Consider the following 19,622-nt stretch of genomic DNA (forward strand, 5'->3'; position numbering starts at 1 on the left):
CCCCTTCCATCTCGTTTTTCCCTCCCTCCTTCCTGCCAGCAGTTCCCTACCAGCAAAGCCCCTACACCCCTGGGAGCAGCTCCTCCGTCATCCAGTGCTACCGCTGCGGGGACACCTGCAAGGGCGAGGTGGTACGCGTGCAGAACAACCACTTCCACATCCGCTGCTTCACCTGCCAAGGTAGGACAGGGCAGGGCACAACGGCACTGGGCTGCCAATGTCCCTTGAAGGATGCCAAAGCCACCAGGTACAGGGGTGCCAGAGACCTGGGTGCTGTCACTCCCTCGGAGCTGCACACGTGGCTGGGGGCTGCTGTGTCCTTCAGTGCCATAAGGTGTCTGCGAGGAGCAAAGGCTGCTCCCCCCCAACAAGGTGCTCAGGCAGCCACTGGCTTCAAAGAGGACGGAGCTGGCTGGAGATCTTGGCAGAGCTTGCTGCCTGCTTTCCAGTGAAAGGGAATAAATAATGAGAGGAAATCCTCCTGTCTCACCTTCCCTCTCAGTTCTTACCCATGCCACCTCAGCCTCGCTGCCACCAGCTTCCACGTCAGCCTCAAGGCTCATCCCCACCACATCCACAGGAGTCTGGCACAGCCAGGGCAGCCTGTGAAGATGCACTCTGGGCCCCACAGCCAGCCAGGCATGATCCTGCCTTGAGTTTTCTTGCCCTGGGTAAAGCAGGGAACTGGGCTGTGCTGGCAGGTGCTCAGTTGGCCACCCCGCTGCACCCCATCACCTTGTAGGAGAGGTGATGGGCATTGTGCATAGGCCCCTGGAGCCTGTCTCTGTGCTGTTCCTGAGGTGCCTTACAGGGCTGGATGCTCTTGAGGTCTCCCTGTAGATGCAGGAGGGGAATGACACTGAGGACCAGGGCTTGCCATGTCTCTGTGCATCACTCTGGGCTGTACACCACCCACGGTTCCTGCTGCAGGGAAGGAAGGGGCTGGATGCCTCCCCAGCGGCCCCATCCTGTACCCTGCTGCAGCCCAACACTGACATCTTGTGGTGCTGGGGGAGGTCCCAGTGGGCCTGGTGGGCAGGGAAACCAAACCCTCTGAGATGCCTGCAGACACCTGTGTCTTTGGGATGCCCTGAGAGCCCTTCTGGGGCAGCAGCAGGGAAAAGATTCACCTCAACCTGCCCAATAGGGCTGGGAAAACCCAATCGAGGCCCCAGGCCTGAGCCTGAGGGGGTGCAGCCGCCCTCTGCCTCCCTGACGGGTGTGTGTCCTCCCCCTGCAGTGTGTGGCTGTGACCTGGCCCAGTCAGGCTTCTTCTTTAAGAACCAGGAGTACATCTGCACCCATGACTACCAGCAGCTCTACGGCACCCGCTGCGACAGCTGCGGGGACTTCATCACTGGAGAGGTCATCTCAGCGCTGGGCAGGACCTACCACCCCACGTGCTTTGTCTGCAGCACCTGCAGGTGAGCCCCCGCTGGCACCAGGGGACAGAGAGGGTGCAGAGGTGGGTGCACCTCAGCAGGCACCTGGTTTTCTTGGTGGAAATCCTTGGGAGGTTATGGGGTGGTCCAAGCTGGAGAGCTGCCTCAGTGCCTAGCTCACTGCCTGCCCTCACCTGCAGCCATGGACCGAGCACATGGCTCCAATGTCTCCCCTTCTCCTTGGCCACAGGAAGCCGTTCCCCATTGGAGACAAGGTCACGTTCAGCGGGAAGGACTGTGTCTGCCAGAACTGCTCCCAGTCGCTCATCAGCACCAAACCCATCAAGATCCACGGACCCAGCCGTAAGTTACGCAGGTGTTATGCGACACCTGCGAGGAGAGACCACAGGAGCTCCTGCAGGCCCTTCTCCTTGGGGCTAGCAGGGCTGTTCATGCTTCCCCTGAAATCCTTTTTCTAAGCCCATCCCCTGGGTCTCCCCCATGCTTACAGCTGTGCCTTTTTCCCCAGGCTGGTGCTGGGCAGAGCTGCCCATGCCAGTGCTCGAGGAGGTGATGGGAAGGGTTTGGGAGCTGGCGTGTAGTCCTGCACAAGTGCTCGCAGGTTTTGAAGGAGGAGTAGGGCAGTCCTGGCCTCCCACCCAGGGCTACAGGTCACCGCTGGTTTCAGTCACTCCCTGGCCTGTTGTGACCTGGGTGGGTGCTGCCACCCTGTCCCTGTGCCAGAGACTCAACAGGCTGCCCGAGGGCTGCCATTGGTCACTGCCTCCACCAACTTAGGAACATTTCTCAGGCTCATTGCCTGTGCTGATGATCCCAACCTAAATCACAGCAAGAGCAATGTTTTGGGTGGGTTTGGCCAGGTGTCACCATGAGCTTGCCTGATTTGGGGATGTGGCTGGGGCTCACAGACAGGTCTTCCCTGTCCTCATTGCCACCCCGAGCCAAGTGGGCGAGCTGCCTGGGGCATGCTGTGGCCAGCCCACAGCACCTGCAGCCTCCCGTAGGGCAGCAGGAAGGGGAAGGGCTGCCATGGGCTCTGCCTAACGCTGGCTTCCTCCCTTCCAGCTCCTCCCGAGTGTGCACAGCAAGGTTACCCGAGGGCACCATGCTTTATCCAGCAGCAGCAGCCAGGCACATGGTGCCATCCTGGCTTCCCTCCTGCTGTGTTTCCTCTGGTGGCCCTAGCACTGCCACCCTGCAGGGTGGCAACTTGAGGCTGCTGGAGTCCAGCTGGTGCCCTCAGTGGGGAGGACCTCCCCGGAGGAATGATGCTGTGCCTCTCCCTGCAGCCCCAGCACTGGGAGCAACTTAAGAACTAGGCGAGCAGCACTTGCGTGTGAGAAGGGCTGGATCCTGACTCAGTCAAGCTGATGCAACTGCTTTTTTTTCTTTTGGCCAGGGCCTTGGAAGGTCAAAAATCCCCCCAGCTTTGCTCAGTGGGCAAGGGCTGGGTGCAGAGCTGCTGGAGGCTGGGCTGAGTGGGAAGCCCTGCCTGCTTGCGTGGTGCTGCTGCGCCTCCGCAGCGCTGCAGGAAGGAGGACAGCAGGGAGGGGGTTAAGGAGAAACGCCGTCCAGCCATTGAACCTGCTGCACAGGGAAGAAGAGGATGAGGAGCCAAGGTCAGGGGTCCGAGGTCCATGTGCTTCCTGCTCCCAGCCTTGGCAGGAGCCGAGGGAAGCGGGGAAGGAAGGAGTCTCATAAATACTGTGGCAGGGCCGGACCGCAGCTTCTGGAGAGCACAGCCCTTCCTCTGTTCCGCTCACTGCCAGGGGCTTCCCACTGCCCCTGCCCCTCGGGAGCCCCCAGGGACAGGTCACCAGGGAGCCCTGGCTCTGTGCCATGCTGATCCCAGCTCCAGCAGGCGGCTTTCCTCCTGGCTCCCTGTGGGAATGGGCAGGAGGGTGGCATCTTCCCACCAGTGGAAAAGAAAGGATCCCCACGGGGCAGCGGTGTTTTCATGCGTCCCCCTTCTTCTCGCCCACCCCCAGACTGCGCAGGCTGCAAGGAGGAGATCAAGCAAGGCCAGTCCCTCCTGGCACTGGAGAAGCAGTGGCACGTCAGCTGCTTCAAGTGCCAAACATGTGGAATCATCCTCACCGGGGAGTACATCAGCAAGTGAGTGCCACTGGCTGGGCTTGGTGGGGCCATCCCCTGCTGCTGGAGCTGCAGTGCTGGGAGATTGGGCACCTGGCCATGGGGAGGGGGTGGTTTGGTGTCCGAGCTGCTTTTCAGTAGAGGCATCAAAGGCAAAACAGCATAAGGCAGTGCTGAATTTGTCCTTGAATACACAGGGAGCAGGAGCTGGGGAAAGGTAGTAATACAAATCCAGGCAGGAGGTGGATGGAGAAGCCGAGGGCTGGTGCCCGAGGTGCCCTCTCCTGCCAGGATCGGGCTCCACAGGCAGGCAGAAAACAAGTGCCCCATGGTAGGTGGCTCCCAGGGGTACTGTTTGGGCTGGGGGGATTTTGGCAATGCTGCAGGTGGTGCCCAGCCCAGCTCGCCTGCCTCAACTCGCTCTCCTCCCTCTCCTGAAGGGATGGAGTCCCATACTGTGAGTCTGACTACCATGCCCAGTTCGGCATCAAGTGCGAGACCTGTGACCGGTACATCAGCGGCAGGGTCCTGGAGGTGAGTCTCGAGGCCATAGCCACTTGTCCTGCCCTGTAATGGGGGCTGTGTGCATCCTACCCATCACCCTTGTCACAGCATCCCTCCCTCGAGGCCGTGGCTGTCCCTGCAGCAGGGGTGTGGGCACGTTTTGAGCGCCTTGTCTGGAGGGTGGCAGTGGGAGGAGAAGGAGCCAGGGCTAGAGGAGGAGCAGCACCATGCTGCACACCGTTGGAGAGGTGGCTCAGGTCCCCGAGACCCTGAAGCACCCCCAGTGGTGACTGGCCATGCTGAGACGTGCCCAGAGCCCCGGCTGTGGGGACACCAGCCCTAACCAGCTGCCGCCATGCCCAGCTCCAGAGCATAATAAGCCTGCCGAGTGCATCCCTGCGAGCAGCCTGACAGTTGCCTTGGAAACACATCCAGCACAGCTGTGCGGGGGACTGCAGCATCCTGTCTGCATGCAGCCTCCCCATGCACCCCCCAGGGCTGCCACCAGAGCAGGGCCCCTGCCCTGGGACAGATATGGAGGAGGTTTTGCTTTTGCTCAGCATCCTGGCCAGCAGGAGCTGCTCCAGCATGCAGGGATCCAACGGGTGCAGGTGGTCATGGTGCAGGTTTGGGGCGATTGTAGAGCTGTACGGTCAGGAGCAGCCAGGTGGGTGGAGATTGTAGTTTTAGGGGGGAAAGAAAGACCGTTTGGGGCTGGTCCTTCCTGCAGTCCTGCTCCTGGGGATGGGGGTTCAAACACGCTTGCTTTGTGTTTCTATCCCCAACATCTGCAGGGGGAAGAAGGCTGGAGTGTGATCTGGTCTGAGCGTAATCTAAAGGGTCAGGAGGTGGGAGGCAGAGAGAAAGATGTCAGAACAAAACACACTGTGGTTTTCAGACCTGCTGGTCCTGCTGTGGTGGCACAGAGAGGCAGCAAAGTCACTCCTGAGCCCTTCCCCTCTGCAGTGGGGTGGGAGGGAACTGCTCCCCAAGCAGCACTGGTGCCAGCTTCTCTGCCACCCCAGCCAGCAGCAATAGGAGCAGTATCCCAAAATAAGAGGTACCATGGCTCTGCAGCAAGCCAGGCACAGATTCTATGGGCTGCAGCAGCAGCAGTTGTGTAGCCAGCAGCTGGAGGAGGGGGCTGGAGCCTGCTGGAGCTGCCCCAGGGCTCCTCCAGCCTGGCACACCTACAAGCAGCACTCACCCTCTGGCCCCTGCTGGTTGGCAGGCCTGAGAGCACTGCACCTGCCCAGAGACCTCTCCTGAAGCTGGAGCCAGGACCCACCAGCATCTTCCTCCTCATCCTCCCTCGGGGAGCTGCCCCTGCCTGGGAAGGCTTTCTGCTGACTTTGTGCTTCGTGCTGGCTGCTGCGAGCATGAGCTCAGCACTGCAGCAGCTGCTGCGGAGCAGCTGCCCAGTACAGGGCTGCTTGCTTAGTAAACCTCCAAGAGGAGCATGGTGAAGCCAGAGGCTCCCTCAGCTTGAGCCTCAGCTCCCCTGGGGCAGTCTGGTCCCTGACAGCACCCGGCCAGGACTGGAGCATCCTCAACCACCCGCTGCATCCCAGCCACCTGCCAGCAGTGCTGAGGGGCAGGAAGCAGGAGCAGAACAGTGTGCGGGATGTTCTGCCCCTCCAGCATGGGGTTTAGGGACAGATAAGAGGAGTGAAAGGGAGCTGGGAACCCAGGCTCTTGGCACTCTCCATCTCTAGGATGCTCACTGCACTGCTCTTAGGGTTTTCCTTGCCTGGTGCAGCCACATCCGCTTAGGATAAGCATGCGATGTTCCTGCCCCTACATATGCAATGGGGCAGACGGCCAGCTCTGCCTGTGCTGGGCCGTGGGGAGACAGATGCTGGCTGGATCCCAGGGGATGCCCCGAGCAGCCACAACCTCACAGCAGCACCAGGGAGCGCTCCTTGTGTGCGGCGCTCTGCCAGGCTGGAAGTAATGTGCTGTGGCACCGGGGTCCCTGCAGGCAGTGGCGAGGTGTCAGGAGAGGTGCCACCTCCTCGCAGGCATTGTCACCGAGCTGAGAGCAGCACAGCGCTGGGGTCCCGGTGGCCGTGCCGGGCAGCCCAGGGAGCTTGCACTGCTCCTGGCCCTGCTCAGAGTCTTCCTGAGCACTCCCTGTGAAACCAGAGCTTTAATCGTCTTCCTTGGTGGGGCACAGGATGGAAAGGGCGCCTTTACATAATTGTAGGCCCTAACAAGCCTTCCCATGCTATCTGCCAGCCTGGGGGCTTTCAAAGGGGCTGGAGCTGCACGGCCAGGCATGAATGATTAATGAGGCTATGAGGGACTCCAAGTGGTAACAAACGGGTCCTGCCACCCGTAGCCTCTGCCAGCCTTTATGAGTTGTAATAGTAAGCAGTATAAAGCAAGCAGGGCTTGCACACAGTTTTGGAGAGGAGCGGTGGGTGCTGGGGACATGGGGTGTCCGTTAGCACGATGGGGAGCAGCCGGCCCCACTGCGTTCCTGCAGCGCTTCCCTCCCAGCCTGGTCCAACCCAAAGCAGCAGCACTTTTCCCATATACAAAAAGGCGTTTGTGTTATTTTTTCCCTTAGTGTCAGCACACTGAGCCACAGGGGGACACCAAGACGGTCTGAGAGCACCGAGCTCACCTTGCTGCAACACATCCCTTACCAGGGGCCCATGTCTGCAGCCACTGGGAAATGTGGGGCTGGGACTGCAGGCGTGCTAGCCCATGGTGTTTTAGGAGCTGGGGTTTAGCTGGGTTGTTTTCAGTCTCTTTTCCACGTGTTTATATCTGTCTCTGGTCAGCACAGCCCCATGTGATGGTGGGTCCTTTTTAGCATAGACCAGAGGGGAAAAGCCCCTGGCTGCCATCCACACCCTGTGGGGATTGGTTCCCTGCTGATTTTGTGGGCAATCACCACTTTCCTGGTGGCTGCTCTCACTAATCTTCACAGCAGATTTTCATATTGATCCTTCCCGTTTCCAACTGTTTCCAGCCACCTCTATCATCACCATTCCCTCTGTCAGCCAGAGCCTCATCTTCCCTCTGGCACCCTGAATTATCCTCCACTCTCTCTTGGGTTATTGCAGGAGTAAAACGTCCTTTGGGGCTGTGCTCTGACTCCTCCTAGCCCCAAGCTGGTTCCTTCCTCCCAGCTCCAGAGCCTAGAAAATGAGCCTATATCTGAAATGCTAGGTGTGGAGGCAAGCTACCAATAAAACCCCTGGTTGCTGTGAAAGAGCAGGGGAAACAGCCCAGCTCCGGCTCAGCTTTGGGACCCCCCGGCTCTGCTAGCCTCTGGTTTTGGGCTTCCAGTCCAGCCCTAAGCCTGCCAGATTGGGGCTGTTTCTGGATGAACGGCTTCCACCGCATCCTGCCTTGCTCAGGGCCCTTTCTCCTTGCAGGCAGGAGGGAAGCACTACCACCCTGCCTGTGCCAGGTGTGTGCGCTGCCACCAGATGTTCACGGAAGGCGAGGAGATGTACCTCACAGGTAGGAACCCCGCTGTGCTGGCAAGGGATGTTCCCTGGTCCAGGGGAGGTGGCCCGGGACCCCATCCCATCCACTCCGTCTGCCTCTTGCCCAGGTTACGCCAAGAGCAGCACCGCAGGGGTGAGGTTGTCGCCCAGCCTGGCCACTGGCTTGGTGTCAGAGCAGCTCGTCCCTGCCCTCAGCCACCTTAAGGTCTGGCTCCTGTGCAGGGTTTGGTTCCTCTCCATAACCTGTGCTTGCCCATCATCCCAAATCACTGATTGCCACATGGGTGGTGAAGGGACTGTTGTGCACAGCGAGAGCCAGGGTGTGGGTCTCAGGAAAACCCCCATTGTGGGCAGCAGGGACAGCATGCTCAGGTGTCCCCCTGGGGCACAGCCACCCCCAGAAGCTGTCCCTGCAGTGTGCAGGACTTGCACACCTCGAGCACCAGTGCAGCTCATGCACCAACGCATTTCTTGCTCAGTGCAGTTGGGGGGAGCACAGACACATCCCCCTGGGGGACAGCAGGCTCTGGGACAGTGTTGCAGATGACAGGGCTTAGGGAACGCAGGGACAAGACAGGACAATCTCTAACTGGGGGTGCAGGCTGTGCACGGAGCTCAAACACTTTCCCTTTGCACTTCAGGCTCTGAAGTGTGGCACCCCATCTGCAAGCAGGCAGCCCGAGCAGAGAAGAAGCTGAAGGTAGGTGGCAAGGTGAGGGGTCTCTCCCAGAGGTGGCACATCCCAGGTGATGCCACCCTCGAGTCCTGGTTCCTGCTGCAGTAGTGTCCCAGCCCAGTGTGGTTCCTGAGCCTGTGCGAGCCCCGTCCCCACTGTCAGGGGGACAGTGTTGGGTACAGCAGCCCCTCTCCTGCCCCACATCCCCTGAAAAGGTCATGGGTAGTGGGTGGGGGATGCCCCTGCAGGAAGACTCAGCCCCAGCACGAGCACTGTTCGCTGCCCCCACTGCCCTGCCCGGGCTGGGCTCTGCCTGGGCTCTCACCTGCCCTCACTCTTCTGTCCCCACAGCACAGAAGGACATCAGAAACCTCCATCTCGCCCCCTGGGTCCAGCATCGGCTCCCCTAACAGAGTCATCTGCGTAAGTACAGCTCTGCTCTCAGCCCCACAGGGCAGCACTGTGACCATAGATTTGGGGTGACTCAGGGAGGGGGAGACAGTTCCACAGCAGCATGGAGGAGTTGTGTCCCCTTGCCCCATTGGCACAGAGTGGAGCACTCAGAAGGACGCTGTCCCGCTGTCCCCTCATCCCAGCTCCTCTGCCCCATCCCGCTGCTGCCTCTTGGCTGCCTCTGCTCACCTCTCGCCCCTGCTGTGGTGGTGCTGGGGCTCTGTACGCTTGTGCCAGCTCTGCACTGTGTGCTCCAGCCTCCCCTTCCCTCTTCTTCTCTCCCTTTCCATCTGTCGTGGTTTAACCCGGCCGGCAGCTAAACACCACACAGCCGTTCGCTCACCCTCCCCCCTTCCCTCTCTGGGATGGGGGAGAGAAATGGGAAAGCGAGGCCTGTGGGTTGAGGTAAAGACAGTTTATTAAGACAGGAAAATAATAATAACAATAATAATAATAACAATAATGATGATAATAGTACTACTACTAATAATGTGTACGAACAAGTGATGCACAATGCAATTGCTCACCACCCACTGACCAATGCCCAGCCTAACCCCGAGCAGTCCAGCCCCCCCACCCTGGCCACTCAGCCCTATCTTTTGTTCAGCATAACCCCAGATGGGATGGAATACCCCTTTGGCTAGTTTGGGTCAGCTGTCCTGGGTCTGTCCCCACCCAGCTCCTGCTGCACCCCCAGCCTGCCTGCTGGCAGGACAGAGTGAGGAGCTGAAAAATCCTTGTCTTGGTATAAGCACTGCTCTGCAACAATTAAAACATCAGGTGTTATCAGCACTCTTCTCATCCTAATCCAAAACATAGCACCCTACCAGCTACTAGGAGGAAAATTAACTCTGTCCTAACTGAAACCAGGACGCTGTCTCTCTGTCTCTCCCTCTCCCTAGGCTAAAGTGGATAATGAGATCCTTAATTACAAAGACCTGGCAGCTCTTCCCAAGATAAAAGCCATCTATGAAGTGCAGCGTCCTGACCTCATTTCATACGAGCCCTATCACAGATACACGTCGGATGAGACACTGGAGAGATATAGCTATGGGGAGGTACTGAGAGCCCAGACATGCCCAGAGCCAGACCCTGGTCTGGGGACATGGTGTGGGGCTTCACCCGAGTCTCCAGGAGCCCTGCGGAGAGGCAGGACAAGGGGGGACCTGTCCCCAGGGGAGCAGAGATCACCCTCAGTGAGGTGGTAGGGAACTCTCTATGGCAGTCACGAGCAGGAGGGCATGGTGTGGGCTCGCATCCTGCCAGGGTGCAGGGACAGACTGCCAAAAGGGCAATGAGTCTGTTCTCACTGTGACATGGGGAAAACGAGCCACTGTGTGGCCCTGCTGTCACCGCTCCCATTACTCACGCACTGTCTCTGTCTCTCCTCTCTACCTCCCGCTGCCTCCAGTCCCTGGGGACCCTCTCCCCGTACTCGCAGGTAATGTCACCACGGGGACTGACACTGCTGGGGCTCCACTCAACATCCCCTGCCAAGTGCTGGCCAAAGGTGGGGGAATGGGGGAACCCCATCCCTTAGGGCTGCTTCTGCCCAGCCCCTGGGCTCTGCTGCCCATGTTTCAGTGAGCAGCCTGGGGACATCCTGCAGCCCCCACAGGACACGTGTGCATGCCAGCATCCTTGGCCACGGGGTGCCTCCCTGAACCAGCCTGCCTCCCTTGCTCACCCTGTCAGCTCTAACCCCTGCTCCTCTCCATCCCCAGGACATCTATGAGAGCTTTGACATGCGACAGAGGCGAGCTTCCAGCCCCGGCTACATCGACTCTCCCACCTACAGCCGGCAGGGCATGTCCCCCACCATCCTGAGGTCCCCCCACCACTTCTACCGCTCAGGTGAGGATTTCGGCTGTGAGCCCAGGCTGGGCCATGTTCAGACCCCCACACAGAGCAGGGGTCACACCCTGCTTCTCTCAGGGGACGTCAGTGGTCCATCCCCTGGCAAGCAGGCTGGGACAAGGACTCAGGAGTGGTGGGGTCCTTGGCAAGGAGAGGCCAAGGGGGCTCAGACCTGAGCTGGGGCTCATGCAGAACTGGCTGGGGGGGGGGGGGGTCCAAGTTCCAGGAAGGCCTAGAGGAGAGAAGCTCCCTCAGCTGCTCCCTCAGCTGTCTTGCTAGCAGCAGAGAACATGCACAGGGGTGCTTGTGCTGCAAGAGCTGCAAGGAAGGGCCCTGTGCATGCACACATGCACCCTCGAGAGCAGCAGGGAAGCAAGCAGAGAGTGGTGTGCCTGGTCTCCTGGCCTTGGGAGCCAGGGAGGAGCGGACGGGAGAAGCCGAGGTTGGTGTGTCCGGAGGTGCTGCCTCCCCATGCAGCCCCTGCACCGCACTACAAAGGTCCTGAGCTAACATCACCTACCATGGGGCCCCCTCTGCAGCCTGCCTTCGTTCAGGGGTGCAGGAAATCCCCCCTCTGCTCTGGCACACCCCACCCTGGGCTACAGCCTGGCGCATGTCCCCGTCCCCACCGCCATGTGGGCCATGCCCCACTCGTCTGACACCACTGCCTTTAATGCCCATTTTCTTCTGCCTCTCATTCTCTCTCTCGGTCACTTATGGCTGCTTCTGCTCGGCACCGCATAGGCACAGAAAGCGGGCGCAGCTCCCCCTACTATAGCCAGTTAGATGTGAGGTCTTCTACTCCAACCTCATACCAAGCACCCAAGCATTTCCACATTCCAGGTAGGCTCCAGAGCCCCCGGGCCCCCTAGGGAAGCACCGTGTCTGTCGCATGCCCGCATGTGCCATCCCCTGTGTGTCGCATGCGTAGCTCCGCCGCCTGCCTAGAGCCAGCTGGCAGCAGGATCTCCTCCCAGCAGAGGCCATCCATAAACAGGACCTGCAGCTCAAACTCTCCCCCCTCTCCATCACCACCCAGGTGTCCTGGAGCCCCCTGGAGTCTGCCTGACCTCCTCAATGTCCCTCTTGTCCCCCCCTGCCTGACCTCCTGCCACTTGCACAACCAGATGATGCCCTGCGGAGCCTGCCCCCCCCGCCTCCCCCCAGGACCACAAGGCGGCGCGTGTCTGCCGGAGGCCTTTCCGTGCCCCCCCTTTACAGATGACTATTTTATACTCCCCCTAGGGCCCACCGCTCCCTCCCCCCAGACTCTTCTGGGCTTGCCAGCTGCCTGCTCTCCTTCTGCAGGGATTGCAGGGGGCCACCAGGTAAGGGCCACCACCCGCTCCCAGCCACACAGAGCCCACGGGGGGGGGGGTGGGGGGGAAGGGGGCAGTGGGGGGAGAGGAGGAAGGGAAGCAGGCAGAGCCACCCAGCTGTCCTCCTGCATGGGCAAGGGAGCCGGAGGAGAGCCCCAGCCCAACCTGCCTAGCTTCAGGCCTCTCACTCTGCCCTGTCCCACCACCACAGCATGGGACGCCCGGCACACAGGTGACACCCCAGGCCACAAGGACACCTGCAGGCTCCCCACCATGGTCCCCTGCTCCTCTCCCGTACCCCCCATCCCCAGCAGGGCCCTGCCCTCCTGCAGGTCAGTTCTTTATGGATGGCCCCCTCCCCGCTCTGCCAGCTCAGCTGCCTGGCCCCTGGGCTCTCAGAGCGAGGCTGCAGCTCGCTTTCCCTCCCAGCTGGCTCTTTTCTCTCTCTGCTGTGGAAAGAGGCTTTGGCTGACTTTGCTGTGCCCCTGAGGCAGCTCACAGGTGGTTCTCTCAGGCGCTAGCGTCCCCCCCCTGTGCCATGAACCTGGTTCAGGCAGAGCCACGGTGCCTTGCTGCTGGCTGGCAGGGCCGGCGGTTCGAGCTGTGCCCCCTCCCGCAGTGCATGCTGACCAGGGGCGCTCGCTGCATGTCCCCCTGCCCACCGCTGCCTGCCCCAGCCCCGGCTGAGCTCCCGGCCCCAGTATGGAGCCGGCCTGGGTCCGGCCAGGCGCCTGGATCTGGAGGCAGCTGCGTGCTGGAAGCTGACGTGGGGCAGCATCTGCAGGGCTTCTATTCCACCCACTCTCCGCAAGCTCACACTGACCTCCCCGTCTGTCCTTCTTCCCTTTTTTCTTCCCTTCCTTCTTCCCCAGCAGCTGGCGAGAGCAACATCTACCGGAAACCCCCCATCTACAAGCGACACGGTCAGTGTGCACGCTGGTTGCAGGGCCTGCTCACCAGCCCGGGTCTCTGTTAGGGACATGGGGGGAGACATGGGCAGGAGAGGTGTTGGGGAGCTGGGCTGTGGGGCCAGTGTGCCTGCCTCCCCTCCAGAATCCCTTTAATTAGTTTTAGTGCAAGGAAAAGGCAGCTTTGGGATGTGTCCTTCATGGGAGGATGATAGCGGGGAGCCCAGGCTTGGTGGGTTATCGGGAGAGGGCAGGAGCAGGGCACAGGTGAGGGCTGGGCAGGAGACAGGAAGAGCCCCAGGAGGGGGGCTGAGGCAATGAGGGGTGGCAGAGGGGACGAGGGTGACCCCAGGAGTCAGAGCAGCCTCAGAAAAGGGATGAAGACAGGGCTTTACAGCTTCACATGGAGCCCTTGGATAAAATCCTGGATGGACACTGCAGGAAATGTGCCCGGGGGTGCTGGAGGGTGGGGAAGAGGCTTGGGGGGGGGCTGGCTTGCATTCCCCCCGCTTGCTTGCTGACTCAGTGGGGCAGCAGCAGCCTGCAGCAGTAACCGTGTCTCCTCTCTCTCTGTGGGCTCCCCTTCCCCACCTGCCCAAATCCCTACTGGCTGCCTGCACCCACTGCTGTAAGTAGCTGCCCACTGTGGGCTCCCCTGTGCCTGCTTGGGTGGTGGGGTGGCTCTGCCTGCACCTTCCTGCCTGGTGCCTGGCTCCTGTGGGACAGCCACCGAGCTGTGCGAGCAGGAGAGGGTCCCACACAGTCTGTCCTTTGTGCCCCTTCCCCTGCAAGTGTCCTGGCCCCGGGGGTTGAGCCCTTTCCCCAGCCGGAGCTGCTGGGACCACCCCTCTGCTGCTGCCACCTGCTCCAGTAGTAACTCCCTGGCTGCCCTCTCCCTGGTGGGACTGTGACCATTCCCACCGTCTGCCACTGCATCTATGTCTCCAGGAGGTGTCAGTAGTCTGAAAATGGATTATTTCCAACTCTGCCCTGGGCTGTCCCAAGCACAAATGGCTGGTGGCCACCAGGAAGAGGGGAGGGAAGAAGATCTGTGTTTGTCCCAGGGTGGATGTTTGCAGGTGCTGCCAGAGGGACTCGGTGTCCTCATTACAGCTCTCCCTGCTCCTTTTGCAGACGACATTCCTGCAGCCACCAAAAGCAAAACGAGTGAAGACATCGCACAGTCGTCCAAGTACAGCCCTGCCTACTCCCCAGACACCTACTACCACTCCGAGTCAGAGTACTGGTCCTTCCAAAGCTCTCCCAAAGGTAACAGCATCCCCCCCCCCCCCCCCCAAGTGCTGTGGGAAAGGGAAACCCAACCCCCTACCCAACCCCCAAATCAGGCACCCCCAGGGAGGATATCTCCCTGGGCTGGACCTCAACCTGAAGATGGGTTTGAGCTGAGATACCCACCAGAGTGACCCCAAAATCCTAGCAGCCCTTGGGACCTGGCTGTCCTCATGCAGCTGGGGACTGCCTCCCGTCCCCACCTTTACCCATCTGACCCCCACATGTCTCCTTGCAGCCCCCCGGGCCCGGAGGTTCTCATCAGGAGGCGAGGAGGATGGGTACGAGCGGGGCATGCACAAGGTGAGCGATGTCCCTGGCCGCTGCCTGGCAGGGGATGGACTGGAGAGGTGGCAGCGAGCTCCACATCATCTCCTTTCTCTGTGGTCGGGGTGCCCTCTCCCATCTCTCCCCCCTCGGCCGCCTGCAATATGGGGCTGCAGGATTGGGGTGCACCCCATCTCAGCACCTTGTCCCCGGGAGGTGGCGTGCCAGCAGGCAGGGTGGGCTGCAGCAGGGATGGGAGCGGTGCCAGCGGCTTTCCCTGTGTGCCCAGATCCAGAGCGGCATCGGCAGGCTGATCCTGAGGGAGGAGATGAAGGCTCGCTCTAACTCCTACGTGGACCCCTGGACGCCCCCTCGCAGCTCTGCCAGCAGCAGAGAAGCCCTGCACACGGCTGGCTACGAGGGCTCCCTCAACGGCTGTAAGGAAATCTGTCTGTCTGCCCGTCCATCCCACCCAGGGGGGAAGGACATGGGAGTGGAGGGCCCTTGGAAATGAAAAAGCACAGCCATGGGGGGTTCTGAGCTGTCGTGGGCTCACTGTGTGCTGTTGGCACGGCTGGGACCTTCCGGCACCCAGAGCTGCTGCCGGTGTGGATGCCCCTGCCTGCTTTGTGCTCTCCTTCCTCATGGCATGGCTGCCCTCATGGAGCTGGGGCTGTGAGCAGGACTGGGGGGCGAGGTGGGGGGAGCTCTGTAGTGTGTGGTTCTCGCCCCCCTGACCCAGCTCTGCTCCCCTTGCAGCCCCCCAGATGCACTACCTGGCTGACAGTGGTGAGTGCATCCCTCGCCCCTCTGCGCCTCCTCCTCCCCAGGGGCCAGAGCTTGGAGCTCAGGGGCTGGAGGAGGTGTTGGCACCTGGGGAGGCATGGGGAGAGGAAGGAGCCCCCCTGGTTGTGCCAGGGCAGGGCTGGGAGAGCTGGGGACAGAGAAACTGGGAGAGAAGGAGGTTTGGAAGGGAGCTGTTGGGATGGAGGAGGAGGGAGGGCTGCTGGGGAGGGGAGTTCCAGAGTGAGGAAGCCGGGCTGGGAATGAGCTGGGGATAGAAAGGGGACAGAGCCAGGCGAGGCTGGCGCTGGGCAGGGATGGGGCAGTACTGGGAAGACAAATTGACTCTGAGCAGCTTGCCTGGGGAGGCAGGAGCATGTCTGTGCAGTGACTGAGGGGATGCATTGGGGAAGGGATGCATGGCACGGTTGTCCTATGCTGTGGGGCCAGCACCTGTGTTTTCCCTCATGCCCTATGGTGGTTCCCTTGCAGACCCCCTCATTTCTAAGTCGGCCTCCCTCCCTGCCTACAGGAGGAATGGGCTGCACAGGGTAAGTGTCTCCTGTTGCTCCCCCCCATACCCCACTACCACCTCTGCTCTGTGCCAACCCCAAATAATCCTTAGTGGGGCACTGCTGGAGAGGGAGGTCCAGCCCCAATTGTAGATCTCATCCCCGTCCTGCAGGTCATGTTGCTTTGCTCCTCTCCCGTAGGGACTGGGAGATCTGGTGCTGCCTCCCCGTGACCTGGGCTTGTCACTCCCTTGTCCATTCCCCTCCCTGTGCTTCAGTTTCCCCACTGCCAGGCGCAGGGATCGGGTCCTGCTTTGGGCAGGGCGGGTGCCATCCCCTCTGGGGACATGGGAGGTGCTGTGCTGGAGGGGGTCAGTCTGGAGGAGACCCTTCTCATCCCTCCCTCTCTCCACACCTCCCTCCCACAGCCTCCCAGCGCGGAGCTTTTCCACTACGACAGCACCAACGCCGTCAACTGGGGGATGCGAGGTAAGGTGCTGCAGGGCTGGGGATGGAAAAGGGGGGGACCCCATGGGTATGGGGCACCGGGGAGCTGCCCAGCCCACTGCGGGCAGCTCCAAAAAATAGGGTCTGGGCCAGAGGGGGGAGATGGGGAGGAGGGAGGGTGTCTCTGCAGCTCCAAGGGGGGATGCTCGCAGCAGAGGGGGCGTTGGCTAATGTCTCTTCCATCGTTTTCTGTCCCCACAGAGTACAAGGTACGATGGCCCTGCTCCAGGGAGTGACTGCCACCCAGAGGTGACACCCAGAGAAGTGCCCTTGCATCCCCAGACCCTGTTGGGGGAAGTTTTGCCATCTCGTTCCAACACCCTCCCTTCGTTCCCCTCAGTTCCTTACCCAACAGCTCCATCCTTGTACCATGGTACAATCCCTGTACTTTTTCCCCATCCTGGCAAGGTCTCCAGCCCTTTACTGAGCAGAAACGTCTCCGGGTGAGGAGCAGAGAGGGGTGGCCCTGCTGGCGCTCCCAGGCTCAGCTTGTCTCTGGGTCGCTCCTGCCGCTGCAGAGTGAACAGCAGACCTCCAGGTTGCCCTCCACAGCTACCGAGGTGGCCCAGGGTGGATTAGGGTCAACCTGAAAGCAAATCCCCCCCTCTGCCCTGTTCCCCTCAATCCCTGGGGGCAGCTGTGCCACCCAAGCCCTGCTAAATGTGGTGTGGCCGCACTGCTGTGCTCTTCTGGCTCCCAAGCTCTACCATGCCCTCTGTCCCCCTACAGATATACCCCTATGAGCTGCTCCTGGTGAAGACGAGGGGGAGGAACCAGCTGCCCAAAGATGTCGACAGGACTCGGTTAGAGGTGAGGCGAGCCTCTCCCACAGGGCACAATCTCATTGAGAGGTACCTGGTTACATGGGGGGTGTCCCCATAGCCTGTCCTCGTGGATGAGCAAGGAGTATCTCCACGGCACTCCAGCAGCACACAGGTGCTGCGGGACCCCATTGCACCCTGAAAGACCCCCCACATGCCCTCCTGCCCCCCTGCAGCCCCTGTGGGTGCCGTCAGACTGGGGTAGGGGTCCTGGCCCCCTGCCCTGCCCCAGCAGCCCCTCTCTCTCCAGCGCCACCTCTCCCAGGAGGAGTTCTACCAGATCTTCGGCATGACCATCACTGAGTTTGACCGCCTGGCCCTCTGGAAGAGGAATGAGCTGAAGAAGCAGGCCCGGCTGTTTTAAAAGCAGTGCACTATAAATATATACATACCTATAAATATATACATAGAAAGATCTCTATATTGCAGCTCTGTATGATTCTCAGTACTGTACGTGGCAGAGGCGCCCTCTGCACCCCTGAGAGTGAATTGGAGTCTCACAGATAATGTTGTGCTCTTTGTCTCCTTTTCTTTTCGAGCCTTGTTTCTGTATTGAGCCTTGGGTTTTGTCAGGGGCTAATTTCACATGAGCCCCATGGTGCCTGTCTCTGCTGCCCCTCGTGGTGTGGGGCGATGCTCTGGGTGCATCTGCAGGGAGACAGGGTCCCACCAGGGGCAGCCGCGGGGGCACCGTCAGCCTTGCCATTTAGCCCCAGGAACAGAAATCCAGGCCATGGGACAGGGGATGAGGAGGACCCCTGGGGAGCAGGGTGCACCCCCACAGGTAAAAGTGCAGTCCCGAGTCCTGATGCTTCTCCTGCTGTTGCCTTGCCCTACGACCCTTGTAGTGCTACGGAGCCAGTTTCTCCTCCCAAAGTGCCGCAATGACAGCTTCTCAGGCTGTCCCCAAACTAAGCTCTTCTCGATTGAATAACCCGAAACACTTCCTGCCTCATGCAGCTTGTTGCTGCTCTTCGGGTTTGGCCAGGGTCAGGAGAGCAGGGAGCGGGCAAGCTTCAGGGCTTGGGGCTGCTGTGCTGCCCAGCGGGGGCCGGGGAATCAGCACCCATGGGTGTTTGGTTTTTCTTACCAATAGGGTTATTTACACACTAACACCTTTTCTGGTGTGGGTCCCCCTGCCACCAGTGGCAGCTCCAGGAGCTTTGTGCTGGTGGGGACGGGAGCTGGGAGGGAAAATTGTGCTGGTAATTGCTCCTGTCAGCGTTAGTGCAGCAGTAAGTGAACCTGTTGTATTTATGATTTCACCCCCGTAAACTGCAGCTCCCTAAATCAAGCTCGGCTGTCTGGGGCTGTGAGAAACTTCATCTCCAGCAGCACCTTCAGAGATAAAGCCTGGAGGAGCCAGTGCTTCTGTTAATTAATAATAATAACAACAACAACAACACATCAATGAGAGGCTTTTCATTTTCAAAGCATTTTATGGGCACTAACTAACTGTTCCTCGCCACTGCCTGCATGGCAAAGATGGGGAAACTGAGGCAGGGGCCACTGCTTCCTCTCAGAGCCAAGAGAGCTCCCCTGCCCTCTGGGGCAGAAGACAGTGGCAGGACCCTTGTGGGGTCCCATCACTGGGATGTGCCCCAGGGAGCCCCAGCCCTGGCAGCCAGCGGTGCCTGAACCCACGCTGCTGGTTTGGCTGCTCCACAAATCCCAGCCACAACCCAGCTGGGTTTGGTAGCTTCTGGGTGCCCCATGCCCTCACCACAGCCCCGGAGGTGACAAGTTTGTGGCTTGAGAGGAAAATGGAGCTCAGTCCAGGAGGGGGGACCTGGCTGGGTGGCTTCAGCTGCATAGGAGGGTGCATGGGACAAGTGGGGCCAGGCTGGCTGCAGCCGAGGCACGGGGGGCACAGGAGGAGCTGCCTCTGCTCTGCCCAGCCCTGCCAATGCCCCAAAAGGGGGGAAATCTGGAGCTGAATTGCTGAATTTGTGCACAACATGTTGGATACTGCTCTCCAGTGCTACCCAGGCATGTGTGGAACCTCCTCGTGTGTCCCTCAGGGCAGCCTGCTGTCCCCAGGGGGCTTGGCTGCTGGCTGGGGGGGGGAGGGGGTAGGGGGGGAGAGTAATTGCCCGGGGGGGCAAGAGCACGGTGAAAGAGGTGCTCCCCTCATTCCAACACTGTCCCCGTGCTCTGCCAGCGTCCCAGGTCTCCCAGGTCCGGGTGTCCCCGTGTCCCTGTTAGGGGGGAGAGCAGCCGCGCCAAGGAGGGGCACCAGGAGGGAACGGGTACGGGGGACTTGGGGGGATGCGGGAGCAGGGGCAATGCGATGGGCCACGGGTGGGGGGGGGGGGGCAATCCTTGGCCCCTGGGTGATCTCTGGGCGGGGGCACAGCCCCGCGTTCTTTACCCAAATCTCATTTTCCAAACCCAACGCGCTCCGGGCGGGATATGCCGGGGGACGCGCTCCAGGCGGTGCCACGAGGAGGGGGGGTCTCCGCAGCCCCCCCCCCGGGCCGGGAAGGGGTCCGGGACAGAGCCCCGATGGCTCCCAGCCCCTTTCCCGGGGCCGGACACCCCCCACACACCTCTCACCCCTCTCCCCGCAGCCCCGCGGCCGCCGGGCGCTGGCCCGGGGGGGTGGGCACGAAAGTGGCGGGGGCGGCCCGGGGCGGAGCCGGGCCGTGCCGGGCCGTGCCGGGCCGTGCCGGGGCTCGGGGCTGCCCCTCGCTGAGGGAGGGGCGGGCTTGGCGCTCGGCCGCCCCACCGGGAGAGCCGGCCCCGCCGCCACTCGGCATCCCGC

General features: G+C 60.9%; 1 protein-coding gene across 14 annotated transcripts in view; it reads left to right on the forward strand.

Moving 5' to 3' along the window:
• Nucleotides 1-17,362, forward strand: part of ABLIM3 (actin binding LIM protein family member 3) — a 42,103-nt gene extending 24,741 nt beyond the window's left edge. The window contains exons 2-23 of one of the 14 annotated variants that reach the window (XM_032197071.1): nucleotides 40-180; nucleotides 1,241-1,424; nucleotides 1,633-1,745; nucleotides 3,392-3,518; nucleotides 3,938-4,031; nucleotides 7,391-7,478; nucleotides 8,107-8,165; nucleotides 8,493-8,564; nucleotides 9,497-9,652; nucleotides 10,006-10,035; nucleotides 10,319-10,448; nucleotides 11,196-11,294; nucleotides 12,643-12,693; nucleotides 13,813-13,947; nucleotides 14,207-14,271; nucleotides 14,525-14,672; nucleotides 14,995-15,024; nucleotides 15,511-15,569; nucleotides 15,959-16,019; nucleotides 16,239-16,246; nucleotides 16,767-16,847; nucleotides 17,109-17,362. In XM_032197071.1, the coding sequence (XP_032052962.1) occupies nucleotides 40-180; nucleotides 1,241-1,424; nucleotides 1,633-1,745; nucleotides 3,392-3,518; nucleotides 3,938-4,031; nucleotides 7,391-7,478; nucleotides 8,107-8,165; nucleotides 8,493-8,564; nucleotides 9,497-9,652; nucleotides 10,006-10,035; nucleotides 10,319-10,448; nucleotides 11,196-11,294; nucleotides 12,643-12,693; nucleotides 13,813-13,947; nucleotides 14,207-14,271; nucleotides 14,525-14,672; nucleotides 14,995-15,024; nucleotides 15,511-15,569; nucleotides 15,959-16,019; nucleotides 16,239-16,246; nucleotides 16,767-16,847; nucleotides 17,109-17,222 (2,045 nt within the window). In that variant the 3' untranslated portion in view covers nucleotides 17,223-17,362. Of the gene's footprint in view, nucleotides 1-39; nucleotides 181-1,240; nucleotides 1,425-1,632; nucleotides 1,746-2,986; nucleotides 3,023-3,391; nucleotides 3,519-3,937; nucleotides 4,032-7,390; nucleotides 7,479-8,106; nucleotides 8,166-8,492; nucleotides 8,565-9,496; nucleotides 9,653-10,005; nucleotides 10,036-10,318; nucleotides 10,449-11,195; nucleotides 11,295-12,642; nucleotides 12,694-13,812; nucleotides 13,948-14,206; nucleotides 14,272-14,524; nucleotides 14,673-14,994; nucleotides 15,025-15,510; nucleotides 15,570-15,958; nucleotides 16,020-16,238; nucleotides 16,247-16,766; nucleotides 16,848-17,108 lie in introns of those variants that run through there. The other 13 variants (XM_032197075.1, XM_032197073.1, XM_032197076.1 and 10 more) reach the window with 13 other exon arrangements.
• Nucleotides 17,363-19,622: the final 2,260 nt, after the last annotated feature.

The sequence above is a fragment of the Aythya fuligula genome, chromosome 14, assembly GCF_009819795.1.
Source record: "Aythya fuligula isolate bAytFul2 chromosome 14, bAytFul2.pri, whole genome shotgun sequence".
Classification (NCBI taxonomy): domain Eukaryota; kingdom Metazoa; phylum Chordata; class Aves; order Anseriformes; family Anatidae; genus Aythya; species Aythya fuligula.